The sequence below is a fragment of the Marmota flaviventris genome, chromosome 5 (genome assembly GCF_047511675.1).
Source record: "Marmota flaviventris isolate mMarFla1 chromosome 5, mMarFla1.hap1, whole genome shotgun sequence".
NCBI lineage: Eukaryota > Metazoa > Chordata > Mammalia > Rodentia > Sciuridae > Marmota > Marmota flaviventris.
The window spans coordinates 72,887,930-72,907,143 of record NC_092502.1 but is presented as its reverse complement, the minus strand read 5'-3'; the positions used below and the strand labels follow the sequence as shown (position 1 = coordinate 72,907,143).

General features: G+C 37.4%; 1 protein-coding gene across 1 annotated transcript in view; it reads right to left on the bottom strand.

The window, feature by feature from the left end:
• Reep5 (receptor accessory protein 5) overlaps positions 1 to 19,214 on the bottom strand; it is a 49,927-nt gene that overhangs the window by 10,565 nt on the left and 20,148 nt on the right. Inside the window, exon 3 of the mRNA XM_027927848.2 lies at positions 14,726 to 14,864. Coding sequence (XP_027783649.1) covers positions 14,726 to 14,864 — 139 coding nt within the window. The remainder of the gene's footprint in view (positions 1 to 14,725; positions 14,865 to 19,214) is intronic.

The window sequence follows — 19,214 nt, the reverse complement described above, 5'->3', positions numbered from 1 at the left end:
AGCCCCGAGTTCAATCCCCAGTAGCAAAAAAAAAAAAAAAAAAAAAAAAAAAATTATATATATATCATGACCAAGTTGGTTTCATTCTAGGGATGCACGATGATTTAACATAACATATGCAAATCAATAAATGTAATTCCCCACATAACTATGATTTTTGTCCTCAATTCTGTTTATCTCAATAGCTGCAGAAGAAGCCTTCAACAAAATTCAGCACCCATTCATGATAAAAATACTGAAGAAACTAGGGACAGATGGGACTTACCTCAACATCATAAAGGGTATATATGACAATGACCATACTACCAACAGCACTATACAGATTTAATGCAATTCCGATCAAAATCCCAATGACATTCCTCATAGAAATAGAAAAAGTAGACATGAAATTCATCTGGAAAAATAAGAGACCCAGAAGAGCTAAAGCAATCCTTAGCAGGAAGAGTGAACCAGGTGGCATCACTATACAAGACCTTAAACTATACCACAGAGATTAACCCATATAAATACAGTTTTCTCATATTAGACAAAGGTGCCAGGGCTGGGGTTGTGGCTCAATGGTAGACTGCTGCCCTAGCATGTGTGAGGCACTGGGTTCGAGTCTCAGTACCACATATAAATAAATGAATAAAATAAAGGTCCATCAACATCTAATAAAAATATTTTTTAAAAAAGGTGCCAAAAACATCTTGGAGAAAAGATAGCCTCTTCAACAAATGGTACTGGGAGGACTGGAAATCCATGTGTAGCAAAATGAAATTAAACACCTATCTCTCACCATGCACAAAACTCAATTCAAAGTGGATCAAAGACTTAGGAATTAGACCAGAGACCCTGTGCCTAATAGGAAAAAAAGTAGGCCCCTACTTCCTTAATAAGACCCCTAAAGTGCAAGAAATAAAATCAAGAATCAAATGGGATAGTTTCAAACTGAAAAGCTGCTTCTCAGCAAAAGAAACAGTGAGGTGAATAGAAAGCCTACAGAATGGGAGCAAATTTTTACCACATGCACATCAGAACACTAATCTCTAGGATATATATAGAACGCAAAAAGATTAACTCTAAAAAAAAAAAACCCAATCAATAAATAGGTCAATGAACTGAACAGACTTCTCAGAAGATATATGATCAATCAACAAATATATGAAAAAATTTTCAACATCTCTAGTAATTAAAGAAATGCAAATCAAAACTACACTAAGATTTCATCTCACTCCAGTCAGAAGGGCAGTTATTAAGAATATAAGCAACAACAAATGTTGACGAGGATGTAGGGGGAAAGGTACACTCTTACACTGCTGGTGGGACTGCAAATTGGTGCAACCAAGCTGGAAAGCAGTATGGAGATTCCTTAGAAAACTTGGAATGGAACCACCATTTGACTCAGCTATCCCACTCCTCGATTTATACCCAAAGGGCTTAAAAACAGCATACTACAGGGACACAGCCACATCAATGATTATAGCAGCACAATTCACAATAGCCAAAATGTGGAACCAACCTACCTAGATGCCCTTCAGTAGAAGAATGGAGAAAGAAACTGTGGTACATATACACAATGGAATATTACTCGGCAATAAAAGAGAATAAAATCATGGCATTTGCAGGTAAATGGATGAAGTTGGAGGATATAATGCTAAGTGAAGTAAGCCAATCCCAAAAAACCAAAGATCAAATGTTTTATCTGATAAGTGGATAGTGATTCATAATGGGGGTGGAGGAGGAACTTTGAATAGGGCAAAGGGGAGGAGAAGGGATGGAGGTAGGAAAGATGATGGAATGAGATGGACATCATTATCCTAAGTACATGTATGAAGACATGAATGGTGTGACTCTACTTTGTGTACAACCAGAGAAATGAAAAATTATGCTCCATTTGTATACTATGAACTGAAATGCACTCTGCTGTTATGTATAACAAATTAGAACAAATATATGAATTTTTTTAAAAAGGCTATATATGACAAACCTAAAGCCAACATCATAGTGAAGGGGAAAGACTGAAAACATTTCCTTTAAAATCTGGAACAAGACAAGGATGTCCACTCTTACCAGCTTTATTCATTATAGTCCTAGAAATTCTGGCCAGAACAATTAGGCAAGAGAAGGAAGGTAAAAGGGATAAAAATAGAAAAGAAAGAAGTCAAATTATTACTTTTTACAGATGATATGATCCTATACTAGAAGATCCAAAAAGTTCCACTCAAGACTGCTAGAGCTAATGAATTCAACAAAGTAGCAGGATACAAAATCAACATATAAAAATAAATAGCTTTCCTATACACCAGTAATGAATCTGCTAAGGAAAAAAATCAGGAAAACAATCCTGTTTGAAAGGAAGAGAATGAAAGAAAGAAATAACAAATGGATAAAAGGAAAGGAAGAAAGGGAAAGGAGGGGGGGAAAGGACATAGAGCTGACTGACAGGGCAAACGAGTCACAGGAATTTATTTAAAAAAAAAAAAAAAAAACGAGTGGTGTCAGATTAGGTGGTTTTCATGCCTGTAATCCCAGCAACTTGGAAGGCTGAGGCAGGAGGATTCTAAGTTTGAGGCCAGGCTCAGCAACTTAACAAGATCCTAAGTTATTTAGAAAGACCCTGTCTCAAAATAAAGGGCTGGGGATGTGGATCAATTGTAAGCACCCCTGGATTTAATACCTGGTACCAAAACAAACAAACAAATAAAAACCTGGTGAAGTCAGGATATAAAATTAACATACAAAAATCAATGGTTTTTCTATATACCAATAACATATTTACTGAAAAAGAAATCAGGAAAATAATTTCATTCACAATAGCCCCCACCAAAATAAAATACCTAGGAATAAATCCTACCAAGGAGGTGAAAGACCTCTACAATGAAAATTACAGAACACTGAGGAAAGAAATTGAAGAAGATTCTAGAAGATGGAAAGGCTTCCCATGTTCATGAATAGGTAAAAGTTAATATTTGAATGACTATATTATTGAAAGCAGTATACAGATTCAATGCAATCCCCATCAAAATACCAATGATATTCTTCATAAAACTAGAAAACAGTCCTAAAATCCATTGGGGAAAATAAAATACCCAGAATACCCAAAACAATTCTAAGCCAAAAACTAATGCTGGAGTTATTACAATATCTCACTTCAAATTATACTACAGAGCTATATGACACAAACTGAATGATACTGGCATAAAAACATACAGAGACCAACCGTACAAAATAGGAGACACAGAGACAAACCACACAGACACAGTCATCTGATCCTTTACAAACGTGCCAAAAATACATATTGGAAAAAAGACAACCTTTTAAACAAATGGTTCTAAGAAAATTGAACATCCACATGTAGAAGAATGAAACTAGATTCCTATCTCTCTCTCTTCACAAATGTCAACTCAAAATGGATCAAAGACCTAAGAAAATGTAGAGCCAACACTCCAACATATAGGCACAAGTAATGACTTCCTCAATAGGACCACTAACCCTCAGGAAATAACACTAAGAATTAATAAATGAGATGTCATCAAATTAGAAAACTTCTGCACAGCAAAAGGAAACAAGAGTATGAAGAGAATCTACAGAATGGGAAAAAAATCCTTGCTAGCTACTCTTCTGACAGAGGATTAATATCCACAACATATAAAGAACTCTCAAAACACCACACACACACAAAAAAAAAACATATGACCCAATCAATAAATGGGCAAATGAACTAAACATACAATTCTCAAAAAGAAAAAAATAGAACCAGGCATAGTGGCACACGCCTATAATCCCAGAGACTCAGGAGGCTGAGGCAGAAGGATCACAGGTTCAAGGCCAGCCTCAGCAACTTAGAGAGGTCTTGTCTCAAAACAAAAAAATAATAATAATAATAAAAGAAGGGCTGGGGATGTGGCTCAGTGGTTAAGCACACGTGAGTTCAATCCCGGGTGCCAAAAAAAAGAAGAAAATAGATATAGCCAACAAATATATGACAAACTGTTCTATACCTTTAGCAATTAGGGAAATGCACCATAACTGCACTGAGAGCCAGGTACAGTGGCATCCCTGCAGCTCAGAGGCTGAGACAAGAGGATCTAGACTTCAAAGCCAGCCTCAGCAATGGAGAGAGGCACTAAGCAATCAGTGAGACTCTGTCTCTAAATAAAATACAAAACAGGACTAGGAATGTGGCTCAGTGGTTGAGTGACCCTGAGTTCAATCCCCAGTACCAAAAGAAAACCCAAAACTGCATTGAGCTTTTTATCTCACTCCTGTAAGAATAACAGCCATCAGCAATACAAATAACAATAAATAATGGCAAGGATAGGGGGGAAATAGGAACACTTTTACATTGTTGGTGGGATTGTAAATTACTACAGCCATTATGGAAATCAATATGAAGGTTCCTCAAGAGACTAGGAATGGAACCACCATATGACCCAGCTATATTACTCCTTGGTAATTATCCAAATAATTAATTATTCTAATTAATTAAAGGCAGCATACTATACCATGTTTATGGCAGCACAATTCACAATAGCCAAAACTTCAACACATCTGGATAAAGAAATGGATCTGGAGACCATCATGATAAGTGAAATAAGCCAATCCCCCCCCCAAAAAAATCAATGGGCGAATGTTTTCTCTGATATGTGGATGTTAACACACAACAAGTATGAATGGGAGGAATGGAAGTTCACTGGATTAGACAAAGGAGAATGAAGGGAAGGGAAATGGGATAAGAAAAAGAAAGAGTGGAATGAATCAGACAAAACTTTCCTATGTACATTTATGAATAAACCACAATGAATCTCCACATCCTGTACAACCACAAGACTGGGATCCTAAATAGAATAAAATATACTCCACGTTTGTATAAATATACTCTGTCATGTATATCTAAAAAGAACAAATAAAATTAAGAAGTAAATGTCATTTTTATAAACATTGGAGCTTTATTCAGCCATAAAGAAGAATAAAATGTCATTTTCTGATAAATAGATGGTACTAGAGGACACTATAAGTAAAATAAGCCAAACTCAGAAAGTCAAGGTTGCATGTTTTTTTTCTTATATGTGGAAGCTAGAGAGGAAAAAGTGGGGAAAAAGTGAGAAAATAGAAGGGAGACCAGTAGAATTGGGGAAAGGAACCAGGGGGTGGGAAGAGCAAAGGGAAAGGGGAAATATTTGGGAATGTTATGGACCAAATTATATTATTATATTGTGTGCATTTACTAATGATCCCATTCAGCATAATTATAAAGCACCAATAAAAAATATGAGGAAAAAATGTCAATTCGCCCTCATATTCAATGGCAAAATAGGATTTTCTTTTTAAATTTTTTTTTAGTTGTTGATAGACCCTTATTTTATTCATTTACTTATACGTGGTGCTGAGAATCGAACCCAGTGCCTCATACGTATCAGGCAAGCGCTCCACCACTGAGCCACAATCCCAGCCCCCAAACTAGGACTTTCTTTTGTTAAAGGTCCAACTACTCCAATGAAGCCATGGGTAGTTCCTTCACTGTATTTTCTAGCAACTTTGCTCCAGTATCCCTAGGCTTGGCCAGCAGCAGATCTCAGTGGATTTTAAGAATTCTGCCAGAGAAAACTATTTTTCTGAAGTACACATTTACATTAATCCAAAATGGAGAACTAAGTGACTACTTCCCTGCCACCCCCATCCCTCCCATCCCTCCCAGCCTCACATTTGCTAGGCAAGCACTCTACCACTGGGCTACACCCCCAGCATTTTTTTTTTTTTTTGAGACAGGGTCTTACTGGCCTTGAACCTGCAATCCTTTTGCCTCAGTCTCCTGAATACCTGGAATTACAGGCATGTGCTATCACTCCAGGCAAGTGACTGCATTTTTCACTGGCTATATATAGCTTTGTTTCCTCTGCTTAGTGCTGGGTTAATTACAGCAGATCCTGCAGACCATCTCTCCAGTTAACATTTCCCTGTGGAAGCCTTTACATTTTTAATGTCCAAGCTTCATATAATGTTTTCCTATGTGCTTATACAGAAAACCCTAGTACATACATAAGCAAAACTCAATACAATAACTAAACAAAATGGTGTGCAATGAAAGTCCTGAGTTGTATTTTTGACAGAATGTTAGAATTTCTTGTGAACATGAAAAAGAGCTTGCAGCTGGGCGCACTGGCGTATGCCTATAGTCACAGTAGCTTTGGAGGCTGAGGCAAGAGGATCACAAATTCAAAGCCAACCTCAGCAAAAGCAGAGCACCAAGCAACTCAGTGAGACTCTGTCTCTAAATAAAATACAAAATAGGGCTGGTGATAGGGCTCAGTGGTTGAGTGCCCCCGAGTTCAGTCCCTTGTAAACCCCTCTCCCCCCAAAGAAGTGCATGCAGAGTGCCAAAGGGGATATGCTACACGATATTATACACCAAGCAATCGTTTCTTATGAACTATATTTATTATTTGAAAAATAGGAATTGTTTTTAGCATTTAATATTGTAATGTAGTATTTGCTACTTGTAGGTAGATATTTTGCTGTGTTGTATTAATATGCTGGAAACTGGTTGAATGTTTTAGATGACATGTAATATATTTAAATTTTTCTCAATTAAAATAATGGAGTCAGGTAGAGTGATGTGAGCCTGTGGTTCCAGCTACTCCAGAGGTTGAGGCAAGAGGATTGCTTGAGCCCAGGAGTTTAAGACCAGCATAGGCAAAATAGCAAGAAGACACATCAAAAACAGAAAAGAGGCTCCTGGATGGTATTCCTAACACAGAATGTCAGATTTTCAGGAATGAATTACACCCACATCAGAACCACAGCTTCAAGGTGAAGTGAAAATGACTCCCTGGTTTAAGGATCAGAAGAGGCAGGGCCTTTTTTTTTGAGTCAAATTTCTCTTCAATAGGGTTTCAGGGAAGTCACAAATTGATGAAAGCATATTAGAGAGGAGTAGTAGTACCAAGTCTTAAAGTTCTTAACTATGGTTGAATATCTCTGAAACATTATCAACCTCTGTAGAAGAGGCCAACCTTTCGGCAATCCATCGAGGCTGATTATCTTTTCTGAGTGAAGTAAAGCAAGATCACCGGAGTCAAGAATCTGTATTTTTGTACCTCTCCTTTGTGATTACTTTGTAGGCCACACTCCAGATTTAATTCAGTACTTTCTGGTATCCTCTAGCTATTCTCTAGAGACAGTAAAATAATTACTGCTCTCAACCTACCTCCTTAACATTTTCCAGTTCTCAAATGAAATCATATTAAAAATGAAGTTAATTACTACAAAACTCTCAAAGTGATATTCAGAGGCCAGCTTTTATGACTCCCTCTTCTTAATCTATACAACTCTTCTACAGCCCAGGAACACCCTGAGTTTATTAGAATCACCCACGCAGATCTGGCTGTTCTTTTCACCAAGCTTCCCCAGAATGCCAGCCTTCAATTCTCCCAAGGACAACCACATGCCCACTCTTGCCTGCAGCTCAGACAAAGAGCAAATGTGATTTTAACTGGATCCTTTTGACTACCAGCACTGCACAATGAACTCAAAGTACAATACACCAGACAATTATGTCTGTGATTCCAATGCTAGCACCATCCAGTTTTCCTCCAGAAGAGATATATCCAAGATAGAGATATACTTATCACATGCAGGGATTATCCTGGTCAGAACTGAGAGTTCATGTCACAAAAAAAATATATATTACAACACTTATTTCCTAATATTTTGCAATGACTTGATCAGAAACCTAAGTCTTAGAAAGCCTTTGCAATGTTGTCACAAGACTAGCAACAGGCTAAATTTAAAAGTAATTGCTCAAGATGAGTGAGGTGCTGCATGTCTGTAATCCTAGCTACTCGGAAGGCTAAGGCAAGAAAACCAATTGAGCTCAAGTGTTCCAGGCCCGGGGTGGAGTTGTAGCTCAGTGGAACACTGCTTTCATAGCAAGTATGGGGTACTGGGTTCGACTCTCAGCACCACATATAAATAAAGGTCCACTTAACCACTAAAAAAATATTGGGAAAAAAAAAAAGATTCCAGGTCAGCATGGGCAACATACCAAGATTCTATATCAAGGGGGAAAAATTGCTCAGCTGCACAAAAACTAAAAAAGAAAATGTTAAGGGGAAGTTTTCCCTGTATGACCTCTCAAAAAGAATAAATGAGAAATGTTATACTGTCAGTGGGAGGAATAGCATGGGTGACTATCTGGATTAGGACTTAAATCTTCCCGAGTTTGGGCTGGGGTTGTGGCTCAGCCATATAGCGCTTGCCTAGCACATGTGAGGGTTCAATCCTCAGCACCACATAAAAATAAATAAATAAAGGTATTGTGTCCAACTACAACTAAAATATAAATATTAAAAAAAATCTTCCTGAGTTTACTTGGATATGAGGTATCCCCCAAAAACTCCTGTGTTAATGCAGCAATGTTCAGAGGTAAAGTGATTGAACTATATGAGAGCTGTAGCCTAATTCGTCCATCCTAATTTGAATAGACTGGTGACTGTGGGCAGATGGGGTGTGGCTGGAAGAGACAGGTCATTGCTGATATGTCCTAGAAGGGTTATTCTTCCCCCTGGCACTTCCCCTGCCTCTCTCAGCTTCCTGACCCTGCCATGAGCTGAAGAGTTTTCCCCACTGGACATTTCCACCATGATGTGCTGCTTCACCTTGGGTCCACAGCAATGGAATCAACCATCTATGGACCCAGACCTCTGAAACTGTAAGCCCCAAATAAAATTCTCCTCCTCTAAGTTGTTCTTGTTGTGTATTTTGGTCATAGCACACAGAGCTGACTAATATGTTACCCAATCTTGTTTCTAGAAATAAATCTAGAAATGGGTAAATTGAGGTAATGGGTAAATATGAGGCACAAGGATATTTATTGCAACATTATAATAGCAAGACAAATGACTCTCATTAAGGAAATGGGTAAATTAGCTATAATAGATTACAGAGCTATATCAAAAAATACTGAATAACATGAAAAAACTCTTTAATATTGTGTCAATTGAAAATGAGAGATACAAAATCACATATCATATGTGGTCTCAATCACATGTTAGTGGTTAAGACAAATATATATGTTCTGAGTATAAACTTACATACCCAGACCATACACCAATACACTTGTACACTAAAAAAAAAAAAAGACTATCACTATTAACAGTGATAGGATTACATGTTATTACATGTTATTTTCTTCCCTAAAACATGCCCTGCCTTAATGAAATAATATGGCAGCAAGGACTTTGTTTTAGTCACCAAGTGTCCCCTAGACTTAGAACACAATCTGGCACATATGGGTTCTAAATAAATATCTGCTGAATAAAGGAATAAACATGAATTTCCTAATCAGAGAAAAGAGGTCTTTAAATTTATTTTTCACTGGGCATGGTGGGACACCCCTGTAATCCCAGTAACTTGGGAGGATGAGGCAGGAAGATTGCAAGTTCAAGACCCTGTCTCAAAATAAAAAATAAAAAGGGCTGAAGATATAGCTTAGGACATGCATGATCCAGTTTCTAGCTAGTTTCTTCAAACAAGCTTTTATGCCTAGCCACTAGTTCCTCCGACTTTCACCCGATCTTATAAAGGCTGCTTTATAAATTAAAAAAAAAAAAAACCAACCAACCACATTAATTTTGCAAAAGATAAAATATTAAACATCCTCACTTGAAGATCTCTTTTTCACCTGGTAATTGTTGCATGGCATAGATAAGGTATATGCTAGTTCTTAAAATGTGAAATTGTCCAAAAACGACTATAGACTTTATAATTCAGGCTTTTTCTCAATCTGTTCACTGAAGCCACTCAGAATATGCCATTACCTCAGGAAGAAAGCATTTTGATTGCCAGCATCAATTTTTAATCATCTCAACTATATTATCTATTTGGAACATACAGTAAATTCACTCTCATCGACATCATAATGCAATGCAGCTGGAGACTAATGGATGCACATTCATTTTACTATTAAGGAAGAAAATTTGCTACAAAGCAACTTTTTAAATGTACTTCCAAATTGGATATAGATGATTCAGTGATTGTCTCTCTTTTGGGGAGTGGGGGTTGCTAAGGATTGGACCCAGGGCCTTGTGAATGCTAGGAAAGCACTCTGCTACTGAGCTACTCCATAGGCCTCTAGTGACTATCTCTTATTCTGAACTTTGTCCCTGTCTCTGTGGTTTCCATTAGTAAAGGTGATCAGGAGCAGACCAGAAGTAATGCTTGCTCATATTTGGAAGCTTGAGGTCAGATACTGCTGCTGGAAGTGGTTTTGCAGACAGGATCCTAGATGCTGCAGAAAGGTTGTTGGAAAAAAGCTTCTTTCCATTGTACTGTGAGGTTAATGCCATGAAATGGATCTTATTGAAGGCTTCAAAATTATCTTAAATTTAAAATATGCCACATGTAAATTAAAGATTATAAATACATATACATATATATTTTTTGGTATCAGGGATTAAACTCAAACTCAGAGGCACTTAACTACTGAGCCACATCTCCAGCCCTTCTTCTTCATTTTTTGAGACAGTTGCTTACAGCCTCACTAAGTTGCTGAGGCTGGCTTTGAACTTGAGATTCTCCTGCCTCAGCCTCCAAAAGCTGCTGAGATTACAGGCATGTGCCATCACACTCAGTTTATAAAAATATTTTTACAAATGCTAAATATCTTTGAATAACAAAAACACACAAAAATCCAGCAATCTTTGAAATCTTAAATCTTTCCACAGACCAATTTTCTTCTGTTTCTTTTGAGAGGAAATTCTTATCAAGTGTTCTATGATAATGTCATTAAAAATGAACACAATCTATACAGATCATGTTTTCATTTAATCTTTTAAACTTTATTTACCTTATCTTTTTAAAACAGTGTTGTACTATATGTAATGTTTTATAATTTTTCATAATGAATGAATTATGTAGAAATTTATTTATTTATACACATGGATCTATTTCAGTCCACATTATTCCACTTAATGGTACAGATATTCTATTAATTATTTACCTATCAATAGACTTACCAGTTCATAATTTTTAGTTATAACAAGTTTCTGCAATTAATATATCTGCGCAACCATTATGCACTGTGAATATTTCCTTAGGATTGAATTAAGTATCACTTTAAAAAACTGTCAAGTGGTTCCATAAAAAGGCCATTCTAAGCCAGGTGTGGTACCTCATGCTTATAATGCCAGCAACTTGGGAGGCTGAGGAAGAAGGATCGCAAGCAACTTAGCAAGACCCTCAGCAACTAAGTGAGACCCTGTCTCAAAATTTTTAAAAAAGTGCTGGAGCTCAATGATAAAGTACACTGGGTTCAATACCAAAAACAAAACAAACAAACAAACAAAAAAAAACTATTCTAATTTATACCACTACCTATTAACCAGAACCACTATTACTGAAGCTGTACTCTGAGCTAAAGTGTTTTTCCTCTCTTCCTCCTTTTCAATTTGTAAGCGTGGCTGTTTTCTCCCTGCATCCTGCTCCACATCTTACTAGACTAGCAGTTGATACAGTTAAAAGAGTTACCCTTTCATGCACACTCCCTCTTCCCAGGCTACAGTAATGATTCCAATAAAAAGGTAGTCATACAAGAGACTGGCTGTGACGGAGAGCAGGTATACCGACCTTCAAGTGGCAAACCTTGAAAGAACCTTATTGTCTTGGATTCACAGATCCAGGATGACACGGTGACTTCAGAACCACATCACTAACTCACAACCCACATTCTAGAGCTGCCTCATTCCTCAGAACTAATGAACTACTCTGGTGTCCGCCTGCCTGAGGCTGAGATAACATCCCCACAAAAGGATCTACATAAACTTTGTCTTGGTATTCAACAAGAACAACCCAGGAGCTAGCTGGTTGTCTTCCAACATGCCAGCTTGTTGCTAAAAACTTCTTCTCCCACCACTGTCTCTCGAGTTATTGGCTCTCTCAGGCAGCAGCAGAAAATCGGGCTTTCACAATAACACAACCATATCCATTTCCCTACATATTCATCAATACCAAGTATTTTCAATCTTTAAAATATATGCCAATTGGGGCTGGGGATGTGGCTCAAGCGGTAGCGCGCTCGCCTGGCATGCGTGCGGCCCGGGTTCGATCCTCAGCACCACATACAAACAAAGATATTGTGTCCGCCGAAAACTAAAAAATAAATATTAAAAATTCAAAAAAAAATATGTGCCAATTTGGGCTGGAGATATAGTTCAGTTGGTAGAGTTCTGACCTCACATGCACAAGGCCTTGGGTTCAAACCCCAGCACCAAAAAAAAAAAAAAAAAATCTGCCAATTTAATAAATATGGGATTTCCCTATTTTAAGTCACATCACTTCCCAGATCACCAGTTACATGTTCCCTTGGCAAATCATATTTTTTTCTTTATATAAATATCTATATAGAACCTTCATTCGTTCTTTTTAATTTGCAAAATTTTTTTTAGTGGTGCTGGGGATTGAACCCAGGGCCTTGTGCATACGAGGCAAGCACTCTTTCAACTGAGCTATATTCCAGCCCCTTAACTTGCAGAAATTTTTATATACTCTGGGTATTAGTTCCTTACTTGGTGTAAATGTTGTAAATACATCCTCCTAACGTATCATTATTTTAATTTTATTTATGCTGCCCATTTCATAAAGAAACTTAATTTTTTAAAATTTTAGTCAAATTTATCAAATATTTCTCTTTGTGATTTTTGCATTGTCTGGCTTCTATACCTTGAAATTTAAAAAATTACACACACACACACATCTCCTATACTCTTTTCTAACTCTGAGGTATTCAGGAATAGATGACCTGTGAGGTGTTAAGGAAAACAGGAAGAGACTAACATACCGCTTTTCTTTGCCACCCCTCCTACTCCAGCTTCTGGACCTGTGAATTACAATTCAGGACCATCTCTAATGCTGCTTCAGAATGGCAGTAGGGAGGGTAAAGCCTAGGCTTGAGGAGCTGCCTTGTGGGTAAAGAGTCAGTAACTGGTTCCTCTGCTGCCTAACCTCAGGTCTCACCCACCCCTTACCCAGAGCTAAGACCAGCATCGACTGGGTGCGGCCTTCCTCCAGTGCCTGACAGCATCTGAAACCCCTGGAGGAAAATGAGTTTGCAGTCCAAGATAATATGGTATTTTAATGAGTACAACCATTTCAAAAGAAAAACAATATAATCAACTACAGATTCTGTTAGAAGCAAAATACAACAACTAACCAATAATTTAAATAGATTTTTAACTACACTAAATGAAACAAAAGAAAATATTAACAACATAAAATAAGAACAAAAAAAAAAAAACCCTAAAAAGAACCAAGCAAAAATAATTAGGTTTGAAAAATATAGTTGCTGAAACCAAAATCGGAATATATGGAATCAATTACAGAATGGTTATAGTATATCCATGGAATAAATGTGAAAACTGGAAGGTCAGATTGAGAAATCTCCCAGAAAGAAGGAAAGCACAAATAGATTTAAAACAGACGTACACACACACCCCTACTGAGAATTAAAAATCAAGATAATGTCAATATAATGGTGAGGGAGACTATAAAATGAGACTAAAAGTTAGGTGTGGTGGTGCACGCTTATAATCTCAATAACTCAGGAGGCTGAGGCAGGAGTCCCAAGTTTCAGGCCAGCCTCTAACATGGTAAGACTTTGTCTCAAAATTAAAAAATAAAAAGGGATGGGGATGTAGCTTAGTGGTAAAGCATCCCTGAGTTGAATTCCCAGTACCCCGACCCCAAACAGCTAATGTATAAAACAGTAAAAGGTAACTAAACCAAGCATATTCTTTAGAGACATACAAGGTAAGTGACAAATTGCCACAAATGAAATGATAGTGATTGGAAGGTGCAAAAATGGTGTTTTTCTTCAAAATCTTATAGAATTATTTGAACCTTTAAACTATGTCATGTGTAGCTTTTATTAAAATGAACACTAATAAAAAGAAGACAACCCAGAAATCCTAAGGACTAGACATACCACCACTCCTGCATATTTGGTTTGTGACTGTGGCTCTGAGGACCAGAAGCACTGTTCATATCACATCTACTAACTGGAAGCAGAGCCTCTTCTTGTGGAAGACACCTGAAGATTCACTGAAGACAGACTGTCCCTTTTAGTGAAAGAAGGACTAGTCTGCTTATTAAAAGTGTGAACTTTTTCACTTTCACTCACCTCTAGTGCAAGTCAGGAGTTCACAGAAGTCTCACAGGAATAAGTTTCGACTTCATGTCCCTATTCCCCAACTGCTGGTAACTAAGGCTAGTCCTATGTCTCACACAAGGTTTGGCAGGGCCAATCCCTGACTATTGCTCTTGCCTACCTCATTAAAATGACTTTCTCAAACAGCCATCTGCACATCTCCTTTCTCCAAACCTATATAAAAAATAAGCATTTTTCCTTCCATAAATAAATGACTCCTGCTTGCCAATATAAATAATTGATGACCTGCTAAAAACTACAGTGCTTCCACATTGAACGTAGACAATACTGCGTGAAGTCAGGATCTTAGCAAATCAACAGCAATACTTGTGCTAGGTTATAGTATTTCCATCCTTTGTAATTACTGCTCTGGCTGTTTCCAAGACAGTATCCAAAGAAAGTCAGACATTGAATCTTATCTTCTTATTTACAATCTGAGACATAACCACAGATATCCAACATTAAAGCATTTGTTCCTATACCTTGTCTACAGGTCCTAGGCTGAAGCTTTAGGGAAGAAAACAGATCTAGAAGTTAACATACCTTAAGCATATAGTAGAAGGGGAACCATGACAGGAAGAGATCAGAGAAGAATTCAGCAATGCTGAACACACCATACACTACCCAGTAGGTCAGCCACTGAGTATCATCATCCTTGTTAGGACTCTCTATGGCTTTCATTCTGAAAGGTAATACAAGAGAAAACAACATTTAGTAAGATCTCAGAGAAGCATTTACAAATATACTTTCACAGCTTGTTCTCCAGCACCGCTGAGAAACTCAGGCAAATGTATGTATGCACTGCAGCACCAACTGCAAGAGTACAATATAAAGACAATGTGAAGTCAGGAGAATTGTTATCACCACTTGTTCCCAGTCTTTTGGTCACCAGAAAAATAAGCACTAGCTGTTGCTGCCCACACATATCCAGCCTGCTAGAGCTGCCACCATGCCCCAAGATGTACTACTAGTGATAGGCTACTAAAGCAACCCCATTCCCAGGTTGGCTCCTGCCACCAAGGATATATCGGGAAGAATTCTCTCATGGTAAGTAAGTTCTTTTGCACTTTAAAAAAAAAACATTTATTTTAGTTGTAGATGGGCACAATACCTTTATTTTACTTATTTATTTTTTTAAATTAATATTTCATAAGCCATTTTCTTTTTTTTTAGTTGATTTTATTTTTTAAAATACATGACAGTGGAATGCATTACAATTCTTACTTATTTATTTTTACATGGTGCTGAGGATTGAACCCAGTGACTCACATATGCTAGACAACCACCCCACCACTGAGCTACAACCCCAGCCCCCTTATGCACTTTTAATAGCTGATATACATCATGGGGGCATAGGAGTTTCTCATAAACAAACTCATGGAACACAGGTTAGGCACTGTTCAAAGTCCACAGCACACTGCATAATAAATAGGTGAAAACCACCCTCACAGTGTCCATTTAGTTCAGACTTCCTTGGGTCCTCAGGCTATGGACTCTCCTCCCCTTGTCAGTTAATAACATTTCCACTTAGACAAAATTAATTCAGTGAATGGATGGGAAAATTAAAAAAATAATAATTTTACTTTTGAATCACAGGAATTTCCTTCAGTTCTAGGAATATCCATGTTCTAAACCTGAAGCTCCACAACATCTTATACTATCCTAACATATCTGTACATTTATCATAACTAAGCTGGACTAAAACCATAAATTGAAAGAAATCTGAACTCTGTTTAGCCTTTAAGAGAGATTAACTACTAAAAAAATCATATGGCTACTCTGTAAAAATCAGCTCCCCAAAGACAGGCTGCTGAATCATGATGAGTCATCCACTAAGAAAGAGCTTGTGAAGTTAATTAGGAGCAGCTGTGTGTGCGCATGTGCCTGTGTGCATGTGACAGTGTTTATGGTTGTGTTTTAAAAAAGTAACCTAAGGGGGAAAGATTACAGCTGAATGAGATGATTGCTAATGGTATGTGGAATGGATGAAGAGGCAGAAGTGATGAAGTAAGGGCTGTTTTGAACTTAGAGATTGTGCAAAAGCAGACATGGTGGCACATGCCTATAATCCCAGCAATTTGGGAGGCTGAGGCAGGTTCAAGGCCAGCCTCAACAGTTTAGCAAGATCCTAAGCAACTTACCAAGACTCCTCCTCAAGATATTTTAAAAAATAAATGTGCCTTGGTTAACCAAGACAATTCCAATGCTGCTTATTCTCACTCACAAGTACAAGGGACTTTTCACATTCTTACTGTACATGAAGACCCATCGGGTCTCTGAGATCCCATAAGAAAGTTTTCACAAGGGTTTATCCATACTTTCCTCTTTAGTTTGCTGAGAAGCAGGAAACCTTCCAGACATCCTGAACCAGTGAACTTTTTGTGGTTTGTCCATCAACATACACAAAAGTCAATACAGCAATTCACAAATCTCTTCCCATTGCATTGTAGCATGGCCTTAAATTATTTCTGTATCTATAGGTTGCCCATCCCCAGCCTACTCTGGAATGTGATCCTAACTGTATTCCTTAGAAAAAATGTCTGATTAGCCCAGCAGTGTTTGAAGACCTCTATTCTGTATCTTGTTATAATTTATATAGTTATGTGTCTGGTTTCCAAAATGAGCTTCCCAAGCCATCCTAACTGATGTCCTCCAAATGTTGTTCCCTGCTGAGAAACAAACCGGTTTTTGCCTCTCACCCAAACTCAGCTCACATTTTCTCCAAAGAAATTATTAGGACATTCCATTAGCTAACAATGGTCCCAGCTAATTAATGTACTCCAATATCTAGCAACTGTTTTACAGGAAAAATAATCTACATTGTATTTACTGCAAATCCTCACCAACGTGACAAAGACAAATACCAACATGATTATTTTTCAGCTGTTATTCAACAATTAAAGTGATTTTCAAATATGAACACTACAATTATGAGAAGGAAGGACATAGTTCTGCTTTAAAACTGCCTGTAAATAGAACTCTTATACTACACTAATGATTTAGGATTGAGCTAGAAAAATAGACTCTCTTACTAATAGAGTAAGTGGGGCAGAAATAAACCTTCCAGTAATTTGGTGGTGAGAGGGGCCACACTTTAAAAAAGGGGCAGTGGAATTGTATTTCTGAAATAAATGATCTGAAAATCTTAAAAAAAAAAAAAATTAAACTGGCTCAGTGGTTAAGCACCCCTGGATTCAATCCCTGGTACCAAAAAAAACAAACAAACCAAAAAAAACAAACCAACTTTTCACTTTATTCGCTTTAAGCAGAAAAATCACATTAAATGAACTTAAGAAAGCTGATTATAGCATGGTTTGTAGCTTGTAACATGTGAACCAAATCAATATAACAGAAGGCCAAAGGAAAAGCACAGGCAAGCGGGTTAACCAAAGAATGAACATGTGTGAGATTATTTTTCCTTTGTGCTTTATTTGGTTTTGTATTGCTTATCTATTTATACTTAGTTGGAGTTTTAAGTCATTACTATAATAAAAATGTGTTTTTTACATATTCACCCTGGGCAGAGCGGATACATAATTATATTTCACTTCAGGTCTTAAGCTATTCCATAATTAAACTATCAACAATATGAATTCAAAAGTTTCTGTGTGAGTACATTGGAACCCTATATAGGAATACCATAATGGAAGTAAAATAACTCAAAACTGAACACACACATTGATCATAACTTTGTTGAAATCCAAGGAACATGAAAGAAGAAAGGGGGAAAAAAAAGTCTTACTAAGCTAAAAAAATTTTCACGGAACTTCATAATGTTAAAGCATTTAATTATTGTTTTAAGCAAAACAGTTGTTTTAAAAATGCATCTCCAGTATCCTAACATCATAAGCCAATAGAAGAAAGACACTAAGAGATAGTCTAGCCACTTGGGAACCTGAGATGCAGCAAGGGGAGGTGCTAGGCTGGGGTGGGGGACTTGCCTACCTGTGTGAATCCTGGATTCAATAATCATATCACATCACCTTACCTTACCACACACACAATAGGATAAGGTTCTCTAACATAGTTATGGTAAAAGAAATAAAGAGCTTAAAAATGGAGTTACCCAAATGCTATTTATTTATCTAGATTCTGAACAGACTTCCTTGTCCAAGTGAAGGGACAGAGATGATTCTCCAACAATACATTCTACTTCCTGGGACATATACTGAATCATATTCTACTACCTGGGACATATACTGAATCATATATTTTTACTAAGTTTCCTAGAATGATCTAAGTTCTCAACAGGCTTGTGCTCTTAGAAAGTTGTGCAGGTGATCAGAACAAACAATGCAGAACAAAACTTGAGAACCATCAGCTCAAATTTCAATTTTAACAGCACCAACCCTACTCATTTCTAGGAAAGAAAACCTAAATATGGATGAATGGGCTGCAGTCTGGAGGCAGGCTACCCCTTTCCAACAATGAGTGAGAGGTGGAGAGAGAAAAGCTATGTTTACAAAGCAAACTGAATAATGTCTCTACTACAATTAGAATAAGCCAATATGACCTAGAACATTCACCTGAACATTCTCAAATTTGTGAAAGAATTCAAGATAAAAACATTTATTTAAACAAAGGGGCTGAGTTTGTGGCTCATTGGCAGAGCACTTGCCTGGCATGTGTGAAGCACTGAGCTCGATCCTCAGCACCAGGTATAAATAAATAAAAAATAAAGGTATATCAACAACTAAAAAATATTTTTTAAAAAAACATGTTGTTTACAAAAACTGTACCTAAAAGCCCTATACTTGCATTGCTGGAACATCAACCTCTCCAGGGCTTTCAGTCCCTAGCTAAACCTCAGAGGAGTTCTGGAGCTGCCAGCTGGCAGACTGCAGCCATGCTCTCCTCAGGCCTGGACTACTGTCATTATATGGGTCCCCTCTCTCTAGGGCCATATCATCCTCAAGTGGCAGGCACTGATCCTTAGCTCTGAACTCCAGGGCTACACATCACATACTGCTTCTCTGGACAAACACCATGGTTTACAAGTCCATTTATCTCTGCAGACCCTTACTGTTATATT